The following is a 23,672-nucleotide window of genomic DNA, read 5'->3' as shown; positions in this document are numbered from 1 at the left end:
ACATTTTAGAAATCATGCAGTTGGATTATGAAATAATGGGAGAACAGCACAAGTACACAGTGGTGCTGTGGAAAAATAAACTCACACCTTAAATCCATATTTTAGTGCTTTTATTATTTTGCTGTGGGACATTTACAATGAAATTGTGCAAAAATAGCTCCTGTGTTCCCCCAAAATAACAAGTTTGCAATTTTACCTATCCTCACATGTATGCACAGTGATCCGGTGTTTTAGATTTGAACTACCCCTCTACAGAGCAGTCATTTTGAGGTCATCTTCATCAGGAACATTAAAAACTGTGTGTGTATGCACAAACATATATATGTCTCACCATACATTAAAGAAAGTACCCCAAGGCAACAGATGTATTCAACAGGCTGCCACTGTTTAAGTAGTCCTACAGGACATTTCACAATAGCATTATTGAACTCAGCATGAAGGCAAACTATACAGACCATTACTGTGAGTGTCTGTTCATAATTCAATATGACTCATGGGGGGAAAACATTTATTTACAATGAACAAAAAACAAAACAAAATCATACCTGATGAGCCAAAAAAATAAAATTATTGTACAAACTGATCTGAAATCACAGCATTAGCCCAGAAAACAGAAAACATCGCATAGGGCAATATAAATTAACAGTCCTCAAATTATTAGTAAAAATTCAATTAACTACCAATTTTTCTGTGCTACTTGTTCATAGCTTCATCTTTATTTACATGCAAATATATATTTGTATTGTGTTAAAACATTCAATCAGGGTCTAATGTTACAGAGAACATCAAATTTCAGCGGTTCAACGATCTCCTTGAACAGCAAGGCATTCAGCTTCCAGTGCTAGCTTGAATAAATATTGTAACTTCAAGTGAGAGATACCTTTTTCCCCAAACATTCTGAGACCACAAATTATTATTCTTCTTTAAATGTAGTACATAAGAACAAAAAACTGGCAATATTCTGATGGTTGTGTGAAAGTTCACAAGTCTCATGATAAGTGTAAAGAGTGGAAAATGTACAATCAATCAGGGAAGTTATAATGTGAACAAACCACTGTAGCTGAAATCCATGTGCAGTGAGCGGCATGTTTCTCAAAGGGCACCCTGTGCTGTTCTGTGAAAAACTTAAAACACTGTGGAATATTGATCCTTTGTCAGTCAGATTTCTAAAGATCCTCCATTTGGCGTGTGCATACATGCTAAATGATAAACAAAAAAACTTTCCAGCAAATGTAACTCAAAAAGAAAACTTCTACAAATAACTATCCCAGGTGCGCTTGAATGCTGAACACAAAGAAAAATTGCAATACGCGGTGCAACAGATGGACAAAAAAACTCCAGACCCTAAACCAACAACCCATATTCTGATTTGCTACTGTTTCTGTGACATGTCATGGCTGCAGAGCCAATGTGCTTCATGTACTTATCTGCCTGTAGGCACAACAAAGAAAAGAACCCGTAACTATAGCCTGGCGGTTTGTCGGGCTGAAGAACAATGGATTTTGGCAATCCGGCATACCGTAACACATTAACCCAGAAATAAAAATAAATGGACGCTTAAAAGATCAAGGCATTTAAAAAGCATAGGCATAAAATCATATGTACAAGGAACGACCAAATAAACAAGAACGCACAACATTCTGCAGGTGTCCACATCATGCTGGCTCAGTGTTTTTACCAGTATTTTGGTGCAAATGACCAGCTAGGCATAAATGGAGACCATTGTGGAGATCAGTCAAATTTTATTTCTGTCGAATTGCCATTAATTGGTTTGAGTTTTCGAGATAAGAGCTTTCTCTGCCGAATCTGTCATTAATAGGAATGTGCTGCGATGAGCTGAATTTTCTCCATGGTGTATGACATGGAGGGGCCATAAGTTCAGTCTTCTCTGCCACAGACGGTATTGACTGGTATGAGTCGGGCGATCAGTTGAATCCTCATTGCTGCATACGGCCCTGGTCTGGTACCTGGTCTCAAGCGTTCGCCTGCGACCTCACTAAAGTTTCGGAGGTGGGTAATCGCTGTGGCAGTTCCTGACTCGGTTTCGTGCCGTCCTCTGTACACAACGCACTTCAACGCCGGGCCCCCGCCGGCAACGTTACGCCTCCTCCGTCCTCCTCCTCCTCCTCCTCCTCCTCTTACTGGATGTCCTCCACGTAGTTGGCCGGGTATAGGCCCACTTTCCCTTCCTTCAGCCGGCCGGTGCACCACCCCTGATCGTCCTCGTCCGCGATCTTCGTGAACTCGTCGCCTACGGCGAGAGGGACAGCAAATAAAGTAAATCATAAAACAAGGTCCTGAAAAAACGTGCCTGTTAGTCCGACAGGCAAGTGATGTATGTAGGCAGGTTTTACATAGGTAAATGAGTCACACTGCAGCCTCAGTCCCTACACTCACAGTTCCACAGTTGGGACTCCAGAAAGCTGCATCTCTCAGATGTGCACTTCACTGTCCTAATTTCCCAAACACATTCGCAAAATCAATCCCTCACTGACAGCATGTTTTGGGTTCAATTCTGAGAAAGTATCAGAAGAGAATTACACAGAGAAGCAGTGCTTCTGTAGGTCCTCTCTCCTTTTTCATTTGCCCGTTTCTCTCCCCCTCTCTCCATTTCCTCCTACCTGCTTTGAAGCTCAGCTCGTCCTGCTCCTGGCCTTCGTAGTCGTAGAGGGCGCGGACGGGCACCGACATGGCGGGCGTCGAGGGCTCCTCCTCAAACGGGTTTCCGTTCCCGTTGGTGTCGGTCGCAAAGGGGTTCCCCGTCTCCTCGTCCGACCACTCCTGGGTCTTCTCCGCGCTGCTGGTGCTGTGGGAAAACGGGGGAGCCAATCAGACGTCTGGGGCCGGGGCTAGACAGCTGTCAGTCGTGGCCAGCTCAGGAACCGAGTGGACAGCCAGCAAGCCGGACGAGAGGAGCAGGGCAAGATAGGGCGGTTAGCTCGTGTGAGAAAAACACCAAACACAAAACACAGGACTGTCGCGCGTTCCAAACGTGCCAAAATCAACAAGGAAGAAAACGGAATAGGATTTAGCCATTTGTCCATCTGAAGAAGCAAACATCAGTCCCCATATTATTCAGTGCCCCGAGGAAGTGCTTGAGCTAGGTGGTATGCATTCCACTTCTGGAAAGGTGAAATGGGAAAAATGCTTAAAAAGAGCACGGTGTACTGAAATGCTGAAAGAACGTGATTGGAGAATGAGCTTCACTCTACATAGCCACGCCTGTTCACCCGTCCACCAGCAGAGGGTAGCAGCTACACAATAGGAGAGGCCCGGAAGACCCTTCCCTTGGTTAAAGAGGAAGAGAGGACAGACCAGACAAACGTAGGACAACCTGGACACACAAATACATATCAGAGCTGTGTTACAATCAAACCGGTGTAGCAGAAACATGCCAAGTGTGGATCACTGTCAACATCCTGTTTGTTTAAATGCCGAGAAGTGTGCCTTTGACACAGACTATTCGCTCCCTGCCCTAAATCTCACTGTCCTGCCTCAAGCGACTTAGCCATGCACTTTTGCATACCATAAATTCATATACACATTTTCAGCATGAACACTGTTTGCATAGAAAAATGTAGAAACTAATACTGGTGGAAAAGAAGTAAGTGTAATTCAAAAGTATGCTCTTTAGCAGTCCACTGGCATGGCTACAGCAGGCCTGAGTGCACTATAAGAGGAAAATGAACAGGGGGAGAGACGCGCTCAGGATTATCTGCAGGACAAAACACTGTTGAGCCGGAGGCCGGTTTGTGCCGTTTGCTGATTAGGTGAGCATGCGGAGAGGCACAGGGCCACCTGGAACACGCTTAGGGAGAGAGCGAACGGACAACAGACAGGAGAGAGGAGGCGCAGCGCTGCAAAACACTGATAGTAGGAATCTGTCACCAACGTTTTGGTTTCAACCGCCTCTTTCACGACATTGACAGGACCGCTGTCGGGCTCTCCCGCGGGCGCCTCTTCCTCGTCCTCTTCCTCGAAGGGGTTCAAGCCCACCTGCTCAGTGCTGTTGGGTACAGTGAGGCTGACGACACGAAGACAGAGAGCAACGTGACATGCCTGTACTCCAACCGCCCTTGTGAAACAACTTTACCCAAATCAGGAGACTTGTGGATACTGTGACATGCCTGAGCATAAACCAAACAGAGGACAGAGCATATAATGACACACATTTGCTTTCTTCCTTTATGCCTTCTCTGGAATTCTAGTTCGAAGGAATGATTCAGTTCAGCGACATTCTGTGAGGAGAGCTGTGTGTGTGTGTGCGTGTGTGCGCTGCTAGCTGCTTTTCTGGGCCATGTAGAAGGGGAGGTGTGTAGTGTTACAGGAAGTAGAGATGAGTGGGTGTAGGAAGTAGAGACCTGCTGTTGGTGGGGGAGGGAAAGAGGGGGAGGGGAAGAAGGAGAGGTCAGTTGGGGGTCAATTGTCAGGTGGGGTCAGAGGGCATGTAGGTCATGTGGGAGAAGGAAGGGGGGGTGGGGACAGGTATGTTTCCTAGGAGACAAAAGGTCAGAGTGGTTGGTGGTTTATGACAGAAGAGGTGGAAATAGTTTCTTTAAACTGACCATTGCTATCAACCCATTTTTGTTTTCTTTTGTTTAAACATGTGCAAATTAGGGGAATATCCTATACCCACAGGCAAGTAAATTCCCTTTTGCTTAAATGTGATCTCTGACAATGATGGTTCATACAGCACATCACAACATTACAGTATTCAAATTATAAGGTGTGTTATATATATTTATATATAATAAATAAATAATGTTGTCAATGTACTACAATTTCAGGCATAGATAATTCAGAGTAAATCTATACACGTGGTTAGACAGAAGGTCAGAGGCAGTGTTGATGACCATGATCATCATGATCAGCTTATATGTGCAATCAGCACAGTTGAATACAAAAAAGAATACAGCAAAGTGAAAGGTCATTCGCTGTCCACTGGTTTGCTTAATTATTACGCAAGCAAAACAAATCAAAACCGGTTGTGAGACATTAGGAGTACAAAGGCACTGGTACTCCTTCAAAGTGACAAGCTGCCATGCCACTGGCCAGGCAATGGAGTGCTTCCTGCTGCCACTCTTGGTGGGAGAAGGACAGAAGGAGAGTTCAAGTGGGGAGGGGGAGGGGGAGGGGTCAGTTTCCTTGACAACCACAGGTTAAGGATTGGTGCGTTACCTGCTGCTCTTGGCCGCCTGCTCCCCGGTCTGGCTGATCCCAGTCAAAGTCACTCCCTCTCCCGGCCTCTTCTTGTCTCTCCTGCTGAGAGTCCGGTTCAGATCTACAGACCAGTCCTGGAACGTACACAAGCCTTTTAGCGTCTGTTTGCCTTTTGGTGTCTCTAATACACATTATAACGTAGAGCACACGCACGTGCACGCACACACGCACACAGACAGATACACACTAGCCTTTTAGTGTCTGTTTGCCTTTTAGTGTATCTAATACACATTACACACACACGCACACACACACAGACAGACAGACACACACACACACACACACACACAAACACACAAATACACTGCCACTGACAAAACTGCTGACACTACAGCACAAGCTCCTTTCCAAATGAACAGTACAAAAGCAGAAGTAGTTTTAGTAAGACAGCAAGAAGGCCACCTGTAATGGCCGTACAGTGTCGTGTTGCATTATCTTCCTGACATGCAAACAGGTCTGTGTGTGATCATGTGACAGTGTGCCAGCGCTCTGTTGGTTTCTGAGGAAGATTTCAGGCCCTGTTTGTTCAGCACACAGAAGCATGCAGCGCTGCGGTCTTCCTGCAGTAGGGCGTGACCCGTTTCACGGCGTGTTTATCACACGCTAGCGTGCAGCGCGGGCTTGCGAGCTCTGCGTGTACCGCGCTGAAAAAGTGCACGGCTGTTCGCTCGTGTCGGACAGAAGACGCTTTCTTCGCATAGACAGAGGACAGGGCAGAGAAATACACCACAGTGCGGTGAAGAGCGAAGCCAGATGTGGTCTAGAGCCGTCCCCTCAGTGCGGAGTTAGCCCCACCCGTCATTAGCCCAAAGCAGACCCAGCCCAAAACCAGCCTCAACACCTCCACCACAAAGGCCCCCGCCCCCCTGCTCCCCTCCAAACCAGCGGCGTACACCTCTGCTGCTCCGAGCTTCAGACAGCACTCTACTGAAGCTGCTGAGTTCACGTTCATGGTGTGGTTCTCAGCCACGCTCTCCCACCACTCGAACCTCATGAACCAGGCGGCCATTGAGAATCTGAACTGCAACCAGTTCTCCTCCACCTCAGAAGTAAGTGGGAATTTCAGTTCCCACTTAGGGATGCCAGTTGCCTTTTGATCTCGTATGAAATTAGTGAAGTGGAAGCTGCACTCATATGCGCTACGTGCGCAGATCGCTCTAGAGGGCGGGCCAGCACACCGAAATCTCTCAGGGGACTGACAGACCCGGCCTGGAAAAACCCCAGTCCTTCCTCGAATGCTCTAGGGCCCTGTATCACGAGCAGCAACCCCTGTCCTACAGCTGAACTCAGTCGCCATGGCGTTCTTATACATCCTGCAGGGGCAGGAGCCGCACATAGCAACTAGATGGTTACCAATCATCATTCTAAGAGCAACCGCACACCATCGCCATCCAGCATTATAACAGCAACCGTGAACGATCACCCCTCTAAAGTCTAAGGACAGCTGCGCATCCACCACTAGGGCTGGGCAATAATCCATATCAGCTTTATATTAGGAGCGCGGAGCAGAGCAGGCTGGGTGGCTCGCCGTGTGGAGGGATCAGGCAACATCTCCCTAGTTCCGCTGTGCACTCACACAGAAGGCAGGTTAAGGGAGGAAAACGGGAACTTGAGTTTAGAGTGACCCCAGCGACCCTCGAGCGTGGGAAAAAATGTCCGCCATGCAAAACTCACTACGATGGACCTTCTCTTATGGGAGCGAGCCCGGGAGAGGTCCAGAATCTGCCGGCAGGTCAGACAAGAACAAGGGGGAGGGGGAGGGGGAGGGGGGGGGGTGGGGAGATTAGTAACAGGTGTGTTTCACCTCCTTGAATGGAGTAACGTTCCCATTGCTTGCCCCTGTTTTCCACTGTTTCCCACTGCTGTCCTAGCCCCATAACCAGGCACACCATTCCAGCTTCAGTCTATGGGAAGCATTGACTTGTCCTCATTTTTCTTAAATATGCATAAATTCCCAGGTCCTGTATCTGAGGTGGAGCATGAAAAGGTGTGGATATAAATGATCCAGTGCACTGTCTGAGGTCATGTGTGTGAATCCTGAAAATCTCACAACTGTGAATGATGCTGGGGAATTTTAGAGAGCAATTTGCACAAATTCAGAATTTGTCTGGTGAATGATTGAAACAATTTAACAGTGATTTCAGACACCGATTTTCTTCCCGGCTTCAAATGATGAACCTGATTTTTGAGCAACGCTGCGCAAAAAATCAAAAAGGGAGCATACCAATGCTTAAAAGCACTAGACCAGGGCTGCCCAACCCTGTTCCGGGAGATCTACCGTCCTGTAGGTTTTCACGCCAACCCTAACAAAGCACACCTCATTCATGAGATCTCACTGAAATGCTACTTAGTAGAACCAGGTGTACCAAATTAGGGTTTAAATTAAAACTTACAGGACGGTAGATCTCCAGGAATAGAGTAGGGCAGCCCTGCACTAGACAATTTTACTGCAGTATAATAAGGCAGAATTATACCAGCCATGTTTATTTTATCTTATTTGCTCAAGTAGAAAATCCCTCACAGAGATGGTAACATGACGTCATTAACACAGCCTCTTCTCTCACTGGAGGTGGTCCAACAGTACCTCAAATTGCGGCCAGTTCATGGGCATCCCTGGACCGTGGTTGGACCGGAACCACTTCAGGTCCTCCTCTGCATCCACGGCTTTCACCGTGTCCTCCAATGTGTGATAAACTGTCTGGAACCTGGAGACAAAGACACAAGTTTCAACGTGAATCGACCAGCAAGAGGTGCTGCAGTCCACAGTGGTGGCATGCTTGGGATTTGATCCTGGACCTTGGGGCCCACCTATGCTCCATCATGTTATTGCCACTAGAACAGTGCTTTAACAGAACGAGCCACCCAGCAGCCCCTGACATAGCATATTCAATAGAGTGCGAGAGCGTGAAAACCTGTGTCGCACTTGACTTACTTGTGGTTGGAAGACAGGTCCAGGTGGTTCTTCACCTCCATCAGCAGCTCCTTGAAGAAGCAGATCCTCTTGTCCTCAAACTGCTGCCACTGTTCAAAGACCTGCTCCATGTTCTCCATGTACTGAGGAGTGCACTTATCCAGCTCCTCCAGAGACTTCTCATAGCGCTCCTTTGCCTGGGAAACAGAAAAACAGGTTACGCACAGGTGCACACACACACACACATGCAGGAACGCATGCACACAGACACATGGATGATCAGCGCACTAAATTCAGGGCCCTTGGAGAGTTGGCGGTTTGAATCTTTGAACTGTGACACCACAGTATGTATTTCTAGGTGGGTTAGAGACACGTAGCAAAGCTAAAAATAGTGGTAGTTTTCAGAGATACACAGTTCAGAAGTTGCTAGCAAAAGGCCCCAGTGGCGAAAACATGATCATTCATTACTGGTAATATTCATATTCGAACATCAAACTTACTTCAGAAGAAACAAAAGGGTGACAGAGTTTGACTAATGTATAGCTTTGGTTAATAATGAAAGTATGCATGCCCCCACCTTTCCTAGAGAGCAACAGCTGTCAGATAGAACTCAGGGGACTTGTTTAATCTGCACCCCGGACACTGCAGACAGGCTGAACACTATTCGGCTGAACACACCGTCACACCCAGCCCACAGCAGTATAAATACACCCAAGATCAGAGATAACGATCGGTCACGCAACGCAAACACAGTCTGCAGCTAGCCCTGACACGTACAGGCAGTAGACGCGTCAGTGCACACACACACACACACACACACACGCGCATGCACACACACACACACACAAAAAACACACATACAAATCACAAACATACACACATGCTCACATGCACGCACGCGCACACCCCACACACACACACACACACACACACACACACACACACACACACAGACCTTCTGCATGTCCTGCTGGCACTTCTCCACTTTGTCCTGCAGTTTCTTCTGTGTCTCTGGGTTGCTGTTGTTCTCCAGCTTGCTGCTGTTCTCTCTGCTGGTGGCCAGCTTCTCCTCCTTACAGGCGGAGTGGTACGCCTTCTTCATCGCCTCCACCTGCAGCGCAGTCACACCGCCGCACACTGATTCACAGGGCCACAGCATCTAGCGTCTGTATGCTATCCGTTTTGGTTAAGACCCTGTCTTTACCTCTCATCATTGTAGCTTCAGTCTCGTACTGAAAGTCTGCGACTCTAGTTCTAGTTCAATGAGGTAACTTTCAATGCTATAATTAGCAATCAATATTACAATTTTACTCTCATATGGCACTCTCACGATTACACATTCAGAAATACACTAATGAGAGCACTTCAATTGCTTAATCCAACTTGATGTTAGTAGAACATGACCACAGGGCTGCCAGTCACACCGGGATGGGATATGAAGTTCGTTCTGTTCAGTGTAGTCATTGCAAGCTGGAGCTCTGAGCCCAGTTAGACAGCCATCAGCAGCATGGGACAGCTACTGCTCTCTGATAACTGGCAGGTTCACAATCTAATTTTGAGGATGATGGAGGGACAGCTAGACCGATCACAGTCCTTCTATTATTCATAGACCGGGCCATGCATCCATCGAGTGCCTCTCATTTCGCGCATCGTTCAGCTTCCTCCACGCTTCAGTACAGAGGCCAGATATGAGACAAAGGGCAGGACCATAGATTATACCACCGAGCAAGCCTAGCGTTCAAACGCCTGGGCTGCATTCCAATACCGTTAACAGTGTCTGTTTAATGTTCCGTTTTAAAAAACATTTCACGACACCATTAATAAAAGAGCCAGACACCGAGTCTGAAGGATGATACCGGCTTCCATTCAGAAATTTGGCCTGCGGTCCATCTGTTAAAAAATTTCTGACGTTAGGGGCAGCTGGGTGGCTGATTCGATTAAGGCGCCGTGCTGAGGACTGAATCCAGACCGTACCAGTACGGATTACGGCCCATAGCTCCATAGGGTGACGCGCAACTGCCAACAGTGTCATCCAGATTATGAGAGGATTCAGTGCGACAGGAGTCTGTGTTCATTGCTGTGTAGCAACCTGCACAGTTTTTTTTTTTTTTTTTTTTTTGAAAAATGTATATATATTTGATATTATTTATATGCGTCTCCTGCTTGTTGCCACGTCAGCGCATTGTTTATTTCTACAACACAATGTGCACGTATGATCGGACAGCACTTCCTCCCCACAAAGCAATGATGTTCCATAAATTCTTGGCCTTACTTCCTGGGCTGGTTCCCCTCACCCAATTAAAAATAGTACAGCACAGCGCTCGTAGAAACAATGCACACTCAAGTTCCCCAGAGGCTGAAGCTGCTGCTGCTGCTCTGTTTCACTCTGCGGTTCACTAGCAGCTGCTAGCACTAGCGTCGCCAGGGCAAAGTGCACCTCGCGCACACAGCCGCTGCTGACGTCACCATCGCTGTTGCGCACCCCTACGTGATGCTACTGCTAAACACAACTCCTGGCTAGCAGGGGCTAACATGGATTTAGCTCTGGACCGTGGGGGTCACAGGCCCAAGGACAATATGTTAACTGGAAACACAACCCAGCTGACCCTTCCACAGCTAAATGCACCGCACCTCCCACGGTACTTTTGTATTCCTGACATTGTGCACTTCCTGTAAGCAGTTCAGGCTAAGAGCATCTGCTTAGTGACGGCAATGTAATGTAATGCAACCTCCTCAATTGGCCCATACATGCTACATTAATGCAAGAGAGAGAGTAAGAGAGAGAGTGACCAATGAGGACGAAGGTAAATCTCGAGGTGTAAAATTAGGTAATGCAGCGCACGCAAGAGGAGTCATAGATTATTGTGTGACCAAACATTGCGTTGGTGTAGTTTGCCCCCAGAGATAGTTTGGGGGCGGAAGTCACATGCTGAGCCGTACAGTACAGATTGCGCTAGGAAGCCCTCGCTAGGAAGTGCCTCACTCCGATCAATCAGGCCTATATATATAAACTGCTGACTTCAGCTCGCGCACCGAGGGACGTTGCACAAGGCAGGAAGTTGCATCAGCCAACGGGGGGGGGGGTGGGAGGGATGAAAAACAAGGTTAACCGACGGGTCGATGAACCAACCCCCTCAGCCCAACCTCACTCACGCTGCCAAGCAAGACCAGGCCGGGCACGGGTCTCCAAGGGTACGGTGTGGCATCAGACCGCAGTCTTCCAGCCCGTGAGTGGCGCATCCACAGGGACTCGCTCTTAGTGCAGTGGACTGCCCTTGGCTCAACAATGACCAAGACCGGCTGGGAGCCCCATGGGGCAGTAATCGAGGACGACGTAGCTTTTACACTCGGGCGCTCACGGCTCTGTGATAAAATGCAGGACTTCCTCACCGACGACAGGAACGTCCTGGGAGCTCTGCTGTAACCGTAGCCTCCCGTCGCTTTAACGATCGGAGCAGAAGCAGATCCGTTTCCATGGCAGCCACGGGAAACCGCGATGCTACGCTGACCAAGCGTGCAGCGTGCTCCTTAAAGGGCTGACCAGCTAACACAACAGCCCGATACCGCCATGCTCTGCACAACAAACACGCAGGGTTCAGAGTCTCCGCCACGGCAAGAAATGAGAAACGAGTGGGGGACTGGGACAGAGCAGGGTGCAGGCAAAGATTAAATTCCTGTGCAATCCATTATGTAAACAGTGCCTGAGTATTATTTTCCATACACACCTCCCCCGTTCTGAGCAAACTGTTTGACAATACATAGTCATTCCATTTAGTCAAACCCTGAAAATATAGAACATACCAGAATATAGCTGATGCACAAGAGCAGAATTCCAATTTCTCATTGATTTCTGAGTTGTGGATTTTAGCCCTTTGGATAAATGCTTTGACCACAGAAAAAAAAAAATCACTAAAACCTTGTTTTGAGTGAACCAAAAAAAAGAAACTCAAAATAAGCGGGTGTTGAAAGGATCTGTTATCAGATAAATACAGCCTGTGTGTGATGAGTTCATATTATCTCTGAGCGAATGAGATCATCTCAATCAAATAGGCTGGCTGACAGCAAGATGTGTGTACATCAATAAATCGTATTCAGCAAATGCACAACAGTTCCCTCAGAAGCTATCTACAGATAACAGCATACTACGTCTTGTCATGTAATGTACAGCACACACTGATGAGTGACTGCCAGTAAGCAGGCCCATATCCTATGTAAATCCATGGTGCCATCGCACTTCATAGCACAAACTGCAATGGTATCACAAACAAGCTCTTGTGCCCGTTTCCCTCTTCACAGTGCCGCAGATGTGTTACATCTCTATGCAAGCGGGTCTGCAGGCTGGCAACCAGTCAAAGAGACCACACTGCTGTGGATACCTACTGCAGTGCATCTGCAGGGCTAACAATGGTTCGTCTTTCTGCATGTTGGCAGGCAGTAGAGTTACAGAGAGGGCTACGGGCTCAGCCGAACGACTGCCGTACCTCTTTGAGTTTCTTGGCCCAGGGTTTCTGCGCCTTGCGGAAGCCGTCGTCGGCCTCCTTGGTCTCCTTGAAGCCCCCGATCATCTGCTTGTGGTAGGCCTCCTTCTGCCAGTTCTTCACCTTCTCGAAGTCCTCCCCCATCAGGGCGGACTTGACCTCCATGTGCAGGTCGCTCACCTTCTCCGCCTCGGTCATCAGGGCGGTCCACGCCCGCTCCAGGGTCCCGTACTGAGGGCCTGCAGAAGAGCACGGACGAAACTCAGCCAGAGGCAATACGGCGAATGGCGCAGCTTTAGGGTTCTGTCGTCAATAACAAAAGATTGCACTTTCAAATCCTCTAAGTGCGTCACAATGAATGTGGGAAATTCAACTCAACCACCATGAATGTGTAGCACCCACCTGAGCGACGGACGGCAGCCATTTTGTGCCAGAACGCTCGCCGCACATTAGATTGAGCGCAAGGAAATCTTTAAACCAATTTAACTGGGGAATGACTAAGTGGCCAGGGTGAGAAAGTCAGTTCCTGCAGAATCAGAAGCGGCCCAGCGCGGGAGGTTACCTTTCTCCACCAGCTGCCTCCAGCGTTTGGACCACTCGGTCAGCTGCTGGGCGTAGGCCTTCTCGATGCGCGCGCGCTCGTGGATGCAGGTCATCATTTCGTTGCACAGCCGGTTCCCATCGTCCACACGCTTCACCGTCCGTTTGTAGGTTCCCACCTGAGAGGAAGACGAGGATGAGGAAGATGTGAATGAGGCTTTGCTGAAAGAGGGTGTGACAGACATCCGGGAGCGTCCTGCGCCAGTACTGAAAATGAACAACCACAGAAATAGAGCCCATAGGTAATAAAGAGTTCAGCTAATGCTGTGTTAATGCTTTGCGTCGTGCTAACTTTATGCTAGCGTTGTGCTAAAGATACATCACCTCCCAGAAGCTGTCGCTGGAGACGTCGATCATGGAGTCATCGTAGGTGCCGGACATGGCTGCTTCCCTCTCAACCCAGGGGCTGGAACTGAAACACAGCAGCAAATAAGGCAAGTCAATCACATGCGCATGTGCGCGCGCGCACACACACGCACAGACACACACACACACACACACACACGCACAGACACACACACCTACACATACACAAAAAGGCACAGGTACATTTACACGCATCAGGGCCGGAGGACGCATTGCAGGTTCTCTGCATGTGGGAAATTCCTGGCTTGGGACACGGTGTGTAGCTTACAGCACATTAACATTCCTGCCTGGTACACAATAGCTCATTCAGAAAAACCAAACCGCAGCGTTTTCGTCGCCCCGGACCTACGCCGCTAATCGCGATCGCGTCCCTCCTCAGGCGAACGCTCCGAAGACGGCGCTCTCTCCACCGACCCTCCGAGTTCCGAACTCGTCGATCAGGAAGAGCCCCGGTGAGAACTGAGAACTCTCTCTACACCTCAATCTCGGCCCCCCCCCGTCAAAGCCTCAGGCCATGTTCAGTTTGTCACAGTGATCCCACAGCGCGAACACCGCCCTGGCACCCCTGCGCCCCCCTCAGTGTCCCGCTCTCTCGCTCCTGCTCCCCGCTCCCGTCTGTCCCCGGCTCCACGGCCACCCTCCCGGAGCTGGGCCCAGCGCCATAGAACAACGCATTCTTTCCAGGGGAAGTGATAAAAATTCCTGCTATTCTTCCAGGCGGGCGACCCCTGCATACCTGCTTTCATATAGCTTAAGACAGGGCAGATCAGAGGCCAAAGGGGGAGGGGGAAGGGGGGGGGGGTGGTGTTACTACAGGTACAACTGAGGTACAGAGGAGGGGGGAGGGAGGGAGAGGAAAAATCGGTAAGGGGGGAAAGAGGTGTGAGCGTTTCATATGAGATATGTTAATGCCTGTGCTCAGCCAATTTGCATTAGGAAAGGACAAAATATTTAATCTCTCAAGCACTGATAATTATTGGTAGCCGGAACGCGTCTCAAATGTTCTTTAAGAACTCTGCTCTGTTACCCACTGATATATGAACCTCACCCTGACTTATGTGGTTTAGGTGAAGAGTCTAGGACTTCACAAAGAATACTAAGTAAAGCACTGAAAATGGAAGGATGATGGTGGATACTAGGCTACTTCCTGGATCACCCTCAGCTTTGTCCCATTGGTTATTACCAGTGTTCCTGTCAGGATTTTTATTTTTTTACTGTCACTGTTTTATCTCTATTTTATCATCCCAGCCCTCTGAGAGGAAACGCAGGCCCTTCCATTCCACATCCGCACATTCTCCGCTCTGGGAGGAAACGCAAGGTCACGCTACCATCCGAGGGAGCGCGACTGACGCCGCGACGACAGGCTGTCAGCGTCCGTTTGACTAACGAGCCTGACGATGTCAGAGCCTGCTAAGCGACGCGCGCGGAGACACCCCGAGGTGCTGACTACAGGGAAAACAGCAGCGCTGGTTTAGAGCCAGCCCGGTATCCACTGCTGCTAGGCACCAGGGCTAGTCTGATCAAGCCCTCATTACAACATCACAGCCTCATTACAACACACCTGCAACGGTATATCAGCATTCTAAAAATGCTGACGGGGCAAACCTGGGGGGGGGGTAAATACATGTGAAAACTGCAGTGAATACGGCTAACGGTGGGCTGAAGCAGTGGTGCCAATTTGAGGCCTGTTCTGGTAACCGGGAACAGGAACAGGAACAGGAAGGAGATAATTGGGGTGTCAGGACAGGGACCATGGCTGCATTCTGGCCCTGGTGTTCCAGCGCTGACAGAAGGGGCTCTCTCACTCTCTCTCTCTTTCTCTCTCTCCTCCTGTCCTCTCATCTCCAGCCTCCCTCCCTGGCTCCCTTCCACGCTCTTTCTTTCCGAGCGCACGCACAGACCGTAGCGCTCCTCCTGGGCAGGAAGTGCAGCGCGACAGCACAGACAAAAGGGGAGCATCACCTCCGCGTCCTTCCCTGACCTCCCACCCTCCCTACAATTGCTCTCCCTCCCCCCCTCAGCCACCTCCTCTGTTTCTCTGTACACACAGACTGGAGAGCTTCTTGGGCGGTGCAGCGCTGAGAAATTAAGGCTAACCACGGTTGTTGCTGTCGGCGTGTTGGGGTCAGGGGTCAGGGGTCGCGGGTCGGGGATCAGAGTCTGGGAGGAGGCGGGGCCCTCGTCGCTTTCGTTTCCTGGCCCTGGCGGTCAGACGCACAATCACCGGAGGGGCAGCGGCGAACGGTGAAGCCACTGAGGAGGTCGTGACCTCACAGAGACCACAGAAGAAGAAGAAGAGGCACAGTGACTGCATTCACCAGCCAGAGCAGCGCAGCTGCTGCGTGAGCATACATTAGCGACTCTGAGCATCTGTGTTACCCTCCTCACTGCATACATGATGAGCTGCTCGACTCACAGGCTGCCAGATCAAGTGTTCATTAAAGCCCCTAAACCGGGGACACATAGTGGAGTGCATATTAAACAAGTGATAGAATACTATAACCCGCCCCCTCACCCCAGACTAAGGGTGCATGGTGAGATGTACATAGAACCACTCAGACTATGGGTGAAGTCTCGTGGTGGAGTGTACACTCCTCAGATTGAATCATCCTCAGTTTCTCTGGGAATGGTGTGCATTTAAAGCAGAGCCAGAAAGGAGAGAGATCAATCCTCTGTCTCTGTGCAGATGGCCTGCACACACAGCAGTTTCTCAGAGAGAGAGAGAGAGGGCGAGAGACTAGAGTCAGCACTGTGCTGTGCTCCCCCTCACCTCCTCCTCTTACAAAACTTCCTCCTGCTCCGATCCTCTGAGAGAGAGAGAGAGAAAGAGTGAGAGAGAGAGAGAGAGAGAGAGAGAGAGAGAGAGTGAAAGACTGAAAAGAAACTGAAAGAGAAGGAGACGGGGGAAAGAGAGTGAGAGAGAGAGAGAGAGAGAGAGAGAGCGAGAGAGGAAGAGAGAGAGCACAAGCTGTGCCCTTACTCCCCAGTGCTCTTGCTGCCATGGAAACAAGAGAACACAGAACACCCAGCATGTGACACAGTTATGGAGGTGCACACTCACCAGCTAGCTCCCTCAGTGTCGCTGCTCAGAAATGCAGATGTTCAGTTCCTGTCTCTACTGTATGAGCTCAACATTCCTGAATAATAAAAACTAAGTGCACACAAGCACAGAGTGTTCAGGGCATCTTGCCAGTTATTCCATGCCTTCAAAACTGCAATTACTAATAATGCTTGCTAACTTTGTTGAGCTTATCCACACTTTTTCCAAGAGCTTCACCCAACTTTTAATAACATAAGCAAAACTAACAAGGGGTTTCATGCCAAAACATAATTCACAGCATAACTGTTATTTTTAAATACAAGAGCAGCTTATTAACAGGAAACAGGAAGAAATTCATCTTCCTAAACGAGAATTTATTTAAACCAGGATAGACAGTATAACAATTACAGTGGTTGTGTTAATATAACAAAAAAACACAAAATAAACATCCCTTATTCATGCTGTAGCCGATAGGGACTGCATCAATAGGGAGACAAACAGCCTTATAATGTCCAGATCATTTAAGAATTTCTCAGTTATGTCACAGTTCATTAAAAGCTTTAGAAAGATCAGAATGTGCTACACAGCCCTGAATTGGGTAAGATCTCTAATAAGCTTCTTCAAACAAATCTGTGAAATTTGTTAAGCATAATCCCCTTCTTAGAATCCACGCTGACTGTTCCTAACAATGCAATTTTACCACAATCCCTACATAGAGACAATAATGTTGCACGGCAGACTACAAAGATTATTACGGATTAATATGCACTGCCTATTGAAGATTGCATAAAACGGAACAAATTGAACAAAATGCAAGTTGGTAACTACAAAACATTTAACCAATGGGGTTTGAAGATCTGACAGTGGTTCAATGACCTGTATACAGCAGGCAGCTCATGGAGGGGAGTTAAAGGGGGGGGGGGGGGGGGGTTGTGAGCTGTGAATAAGGTACTGCACCAGTCCTCTACTGCAGGAAACGAATGAGCTTTTAGGCTATCCACTTTCTCTTTTCCAGAGAAACGAGACAGTGCTTCATTCTGCAAGAAACATGAGATGTTTAAACATAATCTGCTACGGTCACTGTAGCAACTGCTAAAAGTTATTAGACTCCCTTCACTCGAGTCCAATTCGACGAAATCTGTCTGTCTGACTGCCGTTACACGGCACCATGAAAGCGAGACCCGGCTGTCCTCGCAAGACAATGGCAACATAACACGGCCCCGGACCCCACACGATACACAGATCTGCTCCCAAACAGCTCTGAGAACGCACAGGCAATATGTCCCCACAAGCCTTCAGCAGTGTTGAACTTTGCTTTGTTGAACCAACAGAAGGGTGTGTGAATGCAGCCTTTGTGCATGTGTGTTCGTAGGCCCTTGAGTGCTCCCTTCTCTTCCTAATCTTAGTAATGTTATAGTGTCTCTGCTGCGCCGAAGTTGTTCCCTCCACAAACAAAAGGCATAAATCAACACAAAAAGCACACACAGTATCTCCCCAAGGGCTCCACCGGACAAACACAAGGCACGTTTTCACAATAAGGTAACAGCCCCGCTATATCACTGTAGATGACACTGGCGTATGTTCACAGCTAACACAAAACATTCTCACTATGTTGCCGCAGTGTAGTGGCAATGTTATAATGCGGACAGAACATTCCACTAACATTGTGAGGACATTTCGTGTTAGCCGGGTTAGCCGTTATCGCTAATAGCCGCCGCAGTGGTATTACGGCAATATCACTGCCATGTTACACAAATGATGCAACAAGCCAGACTTTGTACTGGATACCGATTGCTCCATTCTCAACAGCAGGGCTCCGCAACCCAGGACGCAGAGAGCCAAAGGGTCCCCTGGTTTCCGCTTTCACCTTGGGAGCAGCAATTTGACCCAAGAAACCAAGTCAACCGATTCAACTGACCAGTGACCAACTGACCAAATAAATGCTGAGTGACAGGGAAGACCCGCACAGCCTGCCGCTCTCCAGGACCAGGGCTCAAACCCCCACCCTGCTGGGATATCCCATGACCACGCCTCTGCGGCATTACATCACTGCACCGCCACAGAGTCTGGGCGGGACAGACAGGGGAGTGACCTCACCGGGTTTGGTGAGCAACCCGCCCGCGGGGTTAATGAGGAAAAAACAAACCCGTTTTTTTTTTTTTTTTTTTTTTTTTTTGGTGGTCGTGGCGTAACATCGGAAACCTTAGCGGTGATGTCAGCTTTTATTTGGCGCTGCCATTCGGCCCGTCTTCCTGTGCGACTGAGTCATCCCCCGCCCTGGAGTGGCATCTAATGTTCCACATTACACACCAGGCCTCCCGCTATTTAATTACCGTCTGTAACCCACATAAGCACACTCAGGCTCTGCTTATCTTACCCCTCCCCTCACCTCCTCAGTACAGAATAGAGAGGAGAATAGGCAAGCAGTGCAGTGAATAGCTGCTTGAGGCCTCTTTGTTAAAAAAGTGACTAATAACTGTAAAAAGGGAGGCCAGAGTGATTGAAAACGTATGAAGCACACCGAGGGCCGTTTGGGAAACTCTTTAAAAACAGACGGATGAGACACAAATGACCTTTCCAGGCGAAAGGGAGGAGCCCGGCAGTACAGCAGCTAGTCTGGTATGTTCGGTACGGTATCTTCAGTCTAAACAGATATCCCTCCGCTATGTCTAAACTAAATCGCACGGATTTACTGCTGCCGCTGAACTAAACCAGAGAGATTCCCCCCGTTGCTTCAAAAAAAAAAAGAAACAGCGGACTCCCCTGGTACTGCTGAACTAAATCAAAGGTATAACCGCGCTTCGTGGCGCCGAAGCTATGTCCAGGCGGTGCCGCGCGTTTCCGTGCCGATATCTGAGCTATGCTCTCGTAACGGGGGGAGACTGACCTGCGCATTCCCGCGGGCCAGAGCAATGTCCTTGGCAGAGGACGCCGGGGTAAAGTTTCGCAAACACACTGACCGGCGAGAGTATAATGGGCGTGCACTGTGCAAGGATAACGCTAAACGTAGCACTCAGATAGGAATGCACACACAAATCTGACGCAGCACACTACAAGTTATAGCTCAAACTCCTCATAGAAAGGCCCCCGGCGGGATTCGAAACGAAGACCTTCTTACCGCGAGGTAAAAGTGCCACCCACTGCAGTGCTACCCACCGTGCCGCCCAGCACAACATTAACTACTTCAATATAAATTAGGCTATGAACATGATCTAAAAACAGCTACAGAAACATATAACAATAAATAAGGCTACCTAAAGTTTCGTGTGTGTTGGCATGACAACAGACGGCACATTACTCAGTCTGGCTACTTCTTCGGGTGCTCAAGTCTACATTAGTAATATACAAGCTGTGGTCATTTACACGTACAGAGGAATGCTGAGGCAGCCTTAGTCAGGAGTGACCTTTGGGAAATTCCACCAAATATACCAGCGCAAGAAAGAGCTGCTTTTTAAAGAGAAGGTCCCCCATGCTCTCTAGGCTCTTCCTCTTCCTCCCTGCCACATGCACACCTGCATATTTCGTTCTTCCTCTTTCTCAGAGTTCAGCATACGGACACGTTTCATTGCTTATCGTTTTACAGATAAGCAACATGGAGCTCATTCATCGCGCAGAATGGACAGAGCAGGTCTGAGAGAGCGCTTCCTGGTGGTCACACAGGGCTGGATGGAAAAAAAGCTGCTGCTGCCCTCCTGGTTCCACACAGAGGCAGCAGGATTGCCCTACCAGTGCAAAAAACCCAGGAAGTGGCATATCTGACCTGCAACGCCAGGCAGGCAGGAACCGCATGCCTGCTGCTGAACAATGAAGCCACAGCATGCGTAATCCACGGCACCAAGGTAACAGCGCGCGAGGACACTGCTGAGAGTACGAGGGGTGCAGGAGGTCCACCGCGTAACAACTGGGACACGGAGATTACATAAAGCCCTTTTTATTAATAAGCCGATACTTATTAAAATGTGTTTTAATGCTACTCAAAGCCCTCTATGGACTCTCAAACAGAGCCAAGATAAAGGAGCTACTTCTGAACTTGCCTCGATGGAAAACAGATGGCATACTGTCTGTAGACCTGGCCGCTGGTTTTGTTGTCTGTGATCCCAGAGAAGGGGGGGGGGGGGGGTACACGTCCGCACTCCCCGTTATGTACTCTTAAAGGCCCACAGTGTCCGTCTGCACCCCACGGGGCACGAGGAGCCGATTCGGACGAGGTCAGTCCTGCGTTATCACCGGCCTCAGGACAACGGGCGCCAGAGCTACACGGAACACACCCGTGACCATGGGAACCGTTCCCCGGGTCACGTCTTCATAGCTCACCTGCCCTGACCTCAGAAAGGCGAAATATCAAACAGGAAAGTACGAAGCGAACACATCGAGCACAGCCAAGTGTAAATGTACCATGTCATCAAAAATGTCGTCCTTCAAGATTCCTTTCTTCCGAGCTGCGTGTGCAATTTATAACGCTATCTTTTGCCGTTTCCCTTCGCTATTTACGATTAGCCACTCGCTTCCTTTGGAAATAGCTACCGCTACGGCCGGAAAATAAAATTTATGCAGCAAAGCACAGTGCGTGCACTAGTTTAGGGGATGTAACCGGCGCACATCACAGTGATTCAGTCACAATGATATTTCCAATAAACACTTCTTCCATTTATTGGACAAGTAGACAGGGCAGCAGAGCCTCCCACAGTATGGACTTCAGTGCACTGTAAAAGGAGTTAGAGTGTTTATACACTGACGATTAAAGTGTAGAACTTCAGGTAAAAACACTCAATGACAGTTCCCAACAGTAGTGTATACAGGAATTATATATAACTATTTATTGATTTTTGGGGTGGGGGGCAGATGTTTCTGAACTGTGTACTGAACCCACAAACTTTACACTGGATGAAATTGTCGCAGATGGACCAAATTCTTTTGCCATAGCTTTCAATTAATTGAGCAATGAGGTCTTGTAATATTAAAAATCCTTGGAGTTGACTTCATGTAGCTGGAGTAGGAGATTTGAAGGCCATTTTACTCAAATTTTGTTAACCTTTGGTACAGATTGCAAAATACAGCTAATCCGTTCAGAGTAAACAGTAGTTCTGGCCTAATTACTTCAAGGGATGATATGAATAAAATAAAAGTGAATCACCCCAGTATGTCTTATAATGAAAATATGCCAATAAATTGATCTACATTTATCTAGGCCAGGCGAATCAACTTTCTTATAGTGTAAAGTGATGATTTAAAGAGTTTCAGAGAAAAATTCAGGACTCTGTGATTGACAACATTGAGACAACATTGAAGATGCAGAAACCATTGCATACTAATCCAATACAAAGAGAAATAAAGCGCCAACAAGTTGGCTATCTTTCTGACTCAAAAGGTCCAGTACTTTTCACGCGCACACACAGCTTTAACCGCCTATTTAACTCGCCTCTGCTGCGGATGATTGATGCAAATCATTCAAAAAGAAACTCGACTCTCTTGGCGCAACAGATCACTGCTCACCCATGCCAAAACAAACACAAGGTACTTCATATCTCTTGGCTCACAAGCGCTTACTCAATTGAGCCGTCGAAAACGAACTCCAATACTTTCTGTCACCAATAAAACTCATTTTAGAGATTTAACGGACAGTCCCAATTTACTACATTTTCTTAAAACAAGAATATAAGAAAACAAAGCATACAAGCAACCAACGAAAAACATAGCCTAAACATTATGAAATTGGCTATTTCATGATCGGAATCCCAGACGGTCAAAGCATGTAGTTTAAAAGGGAATTTCCTTTCTGTAAGACATTTAGCTACAGCAACGTCAGCCAGCACTGCAATATGTCAATTAATGCAGGCTATAGCTTTCGAGGCAGTGAATTAAAAGGAAAACCAAGATGTCCTCGGAAAACACGAAAACGGGATCCTTCTAATCGGTTGTTACTCGCTCAGCTAATAATTTCCTGAGTGAAAAGGACCTCTCTTTTTTTAGAGAACGCTAATAGACAGCACGCGTATCATATTTAATAGCTGTGCGCTGCATTGGAGTGCATCATCGTTGTCACGAGCCAGCCAACTCAGCTACCGACGAAGTTAGTTTGCATGTGGTTAACGCCGCAACATTACGAGTATGAAAAGTTAATTCAACATGAAAAGGCAAATCATTGCAGAAATTATAATCAGAAGAAAAAAGTATACATATAATCATTTTTAATTCAAGACACCAATGGGGGTGTATTTTAAACCCCTGCCCCGCCCTTTGGTTCTAGAGTTTTTCCGCATTAAAGACTTATGTCGCGATGGAAGCCACCGTGCTTCGGAAAACTGCGCAGTTTAAGTCACTTTTAAAATGACCATGTTTTATAACGTTATGTCTGTCCAATTCATTGAAGTCAGTATTGGCTGATCCACACATAATGACCGGCGAATCTGCGCACAATTTTGCGCAGCATGGTATCTTATACGATTATGACAGTTCAAGAAACGTTCACACAAACCAAAATCATATCTTTAGAAAACAGTTTTCATAATATTTGCGGAAATGACAAACATAAGAATTATGCCATATACATGTTTTTTACATTACAGTCACAAACCACAAACATAATGCAGCAGAACAATTCAACTGGTTAACCCACTCTCCATTCGAAATTAACAAGTAAATCAGAACAGCATAGCTGGCGAGTTAGCAAATTGGACAACTAATGTTACTTAGTCGTGTGACACAAGCTACTTTCCAGGTGGCTTCCTAACCAGCTAAATAGTTTTTACTTTAAAGATAGCAAGAAAAGTAGACATACCCAGTGAAAAAGATGTTATTCCTTTACCTTGACACTGTTAATTCCCTGACAGAAGTGCGCAACACTTGAATTCAAACCTTTGGTAAAAATGTTTTTAGGTTTCTTCCTTTCCTCTTTTGGTCAGCACTTACGACAAATGACTGGGAGCGGCGCGCTTCTGTGACGTCATATCCCTAAATCAGAGAGAAGTTGAACGTTAAGTTTTCTTAGTGATATTTTTTGACGACCGAGTGCAATAGTTGGACCGCATGAATGAAGATATGTAAATGTAAAAATTAT

General features: G+C 47.7%; 1 protein-coding gene across 7 annotated transcripts; it reads right to left on the bottom strand.

Moving 5' to 3' along the window:
- Positions 1-93: 93 nt before the first annotated feature.
- On the bottom strand, positions 94-23,575 carry pacsin2 (protein kinase C and casein kinase substrate in neurons 2). Of its 7 annotated transcripts, none has more exons than XM_035425357.1 (12): positions 23,421-23,575; positions 13,534-13,621; positions 13,172-13,328; positions 12,613-12,848; positions 9,087-9,242; positions 8,153-8,328; positions 7,805-7,925; positions 6,895-6,942; positions 5,179-5,294; positions 3,893-4,024; positions 2,622-2,806; positions 94-2,251 (listed from the first exon to the last, which is right to left on the bottom strand). In XM_035425357.1, the coding sequence occupies exons 2-12, from the start codon at positions 13,588-13,590 to the stop codon at positions 2,139-2,141; spliced, it is 1,497 nt and encodes a 498-aa protein (XP_035281248.1). In that variant the 5' UTR covers positions 13,591-13,621; positions 23,421-23,575; the 3' UTR covers positions 94-2,138. The 7 variants fall into 7 exon arrangements, with proteins under 7 accessions (XP_035281248.1, XP_035281247.1, XP_035281249.1 ...); XM_035425356.1 differs by having other exon boundaries at positions 23,394-23,550; XM_035425358.1 differs by lacking the exon at positions 23,421-23,575 and adding an exon at positions 15,673-15,764.
- Between the last annotated feature and the right edge of the window lie 97 nt (positions 23,576-23,672).

Source organism: Anguilla anguilla, chromosome 7 (genome assembly GCF_013347855.1).
Source record: "Anguilla anguilla isolate fAngAng1 chromosome 7, fAngAng1.pri, whole genome shotgun sequence".
Taxonomy (NCBI): domain Eukaryota; kingdom Metazoa; phylum Chordata; class Actinopteri; order Anguilliformes; family Anguillidae; genus Anguilla; species Anguilla anguilla.
This window is presented reverse-complemented; position numbering and strand designations above follow the sequence as displayed.

What these genes read in the sequence shown, in the direction of transcription:
- pacsin2 (XM_035425357.1), bottom strand. Translation starts at nt 13,590, where the DNA reads ATGTCCGGCACCTACGATGACTCCATGATCGACGTCTCCAGCGACAGC. An exon ending in TGAACTGGCCGCAATTTGAG is followed by an intron (nt 6,943 to 7,804) that starts GTACTGTTGGAC and finishes ACCTGCCGGCAG; the next exon opens with ATTCTGGACCTCTCCCGGGC. An exon ending in ATAAGAGAAGGTCCATCGTA is followed by an intron (nt 5,295 to 6,894) that starts GTGAGTTTTGCA and finishes TGTACGTTCCAG; the next exon opens with GACTGGTCTGTAGATCTGAA.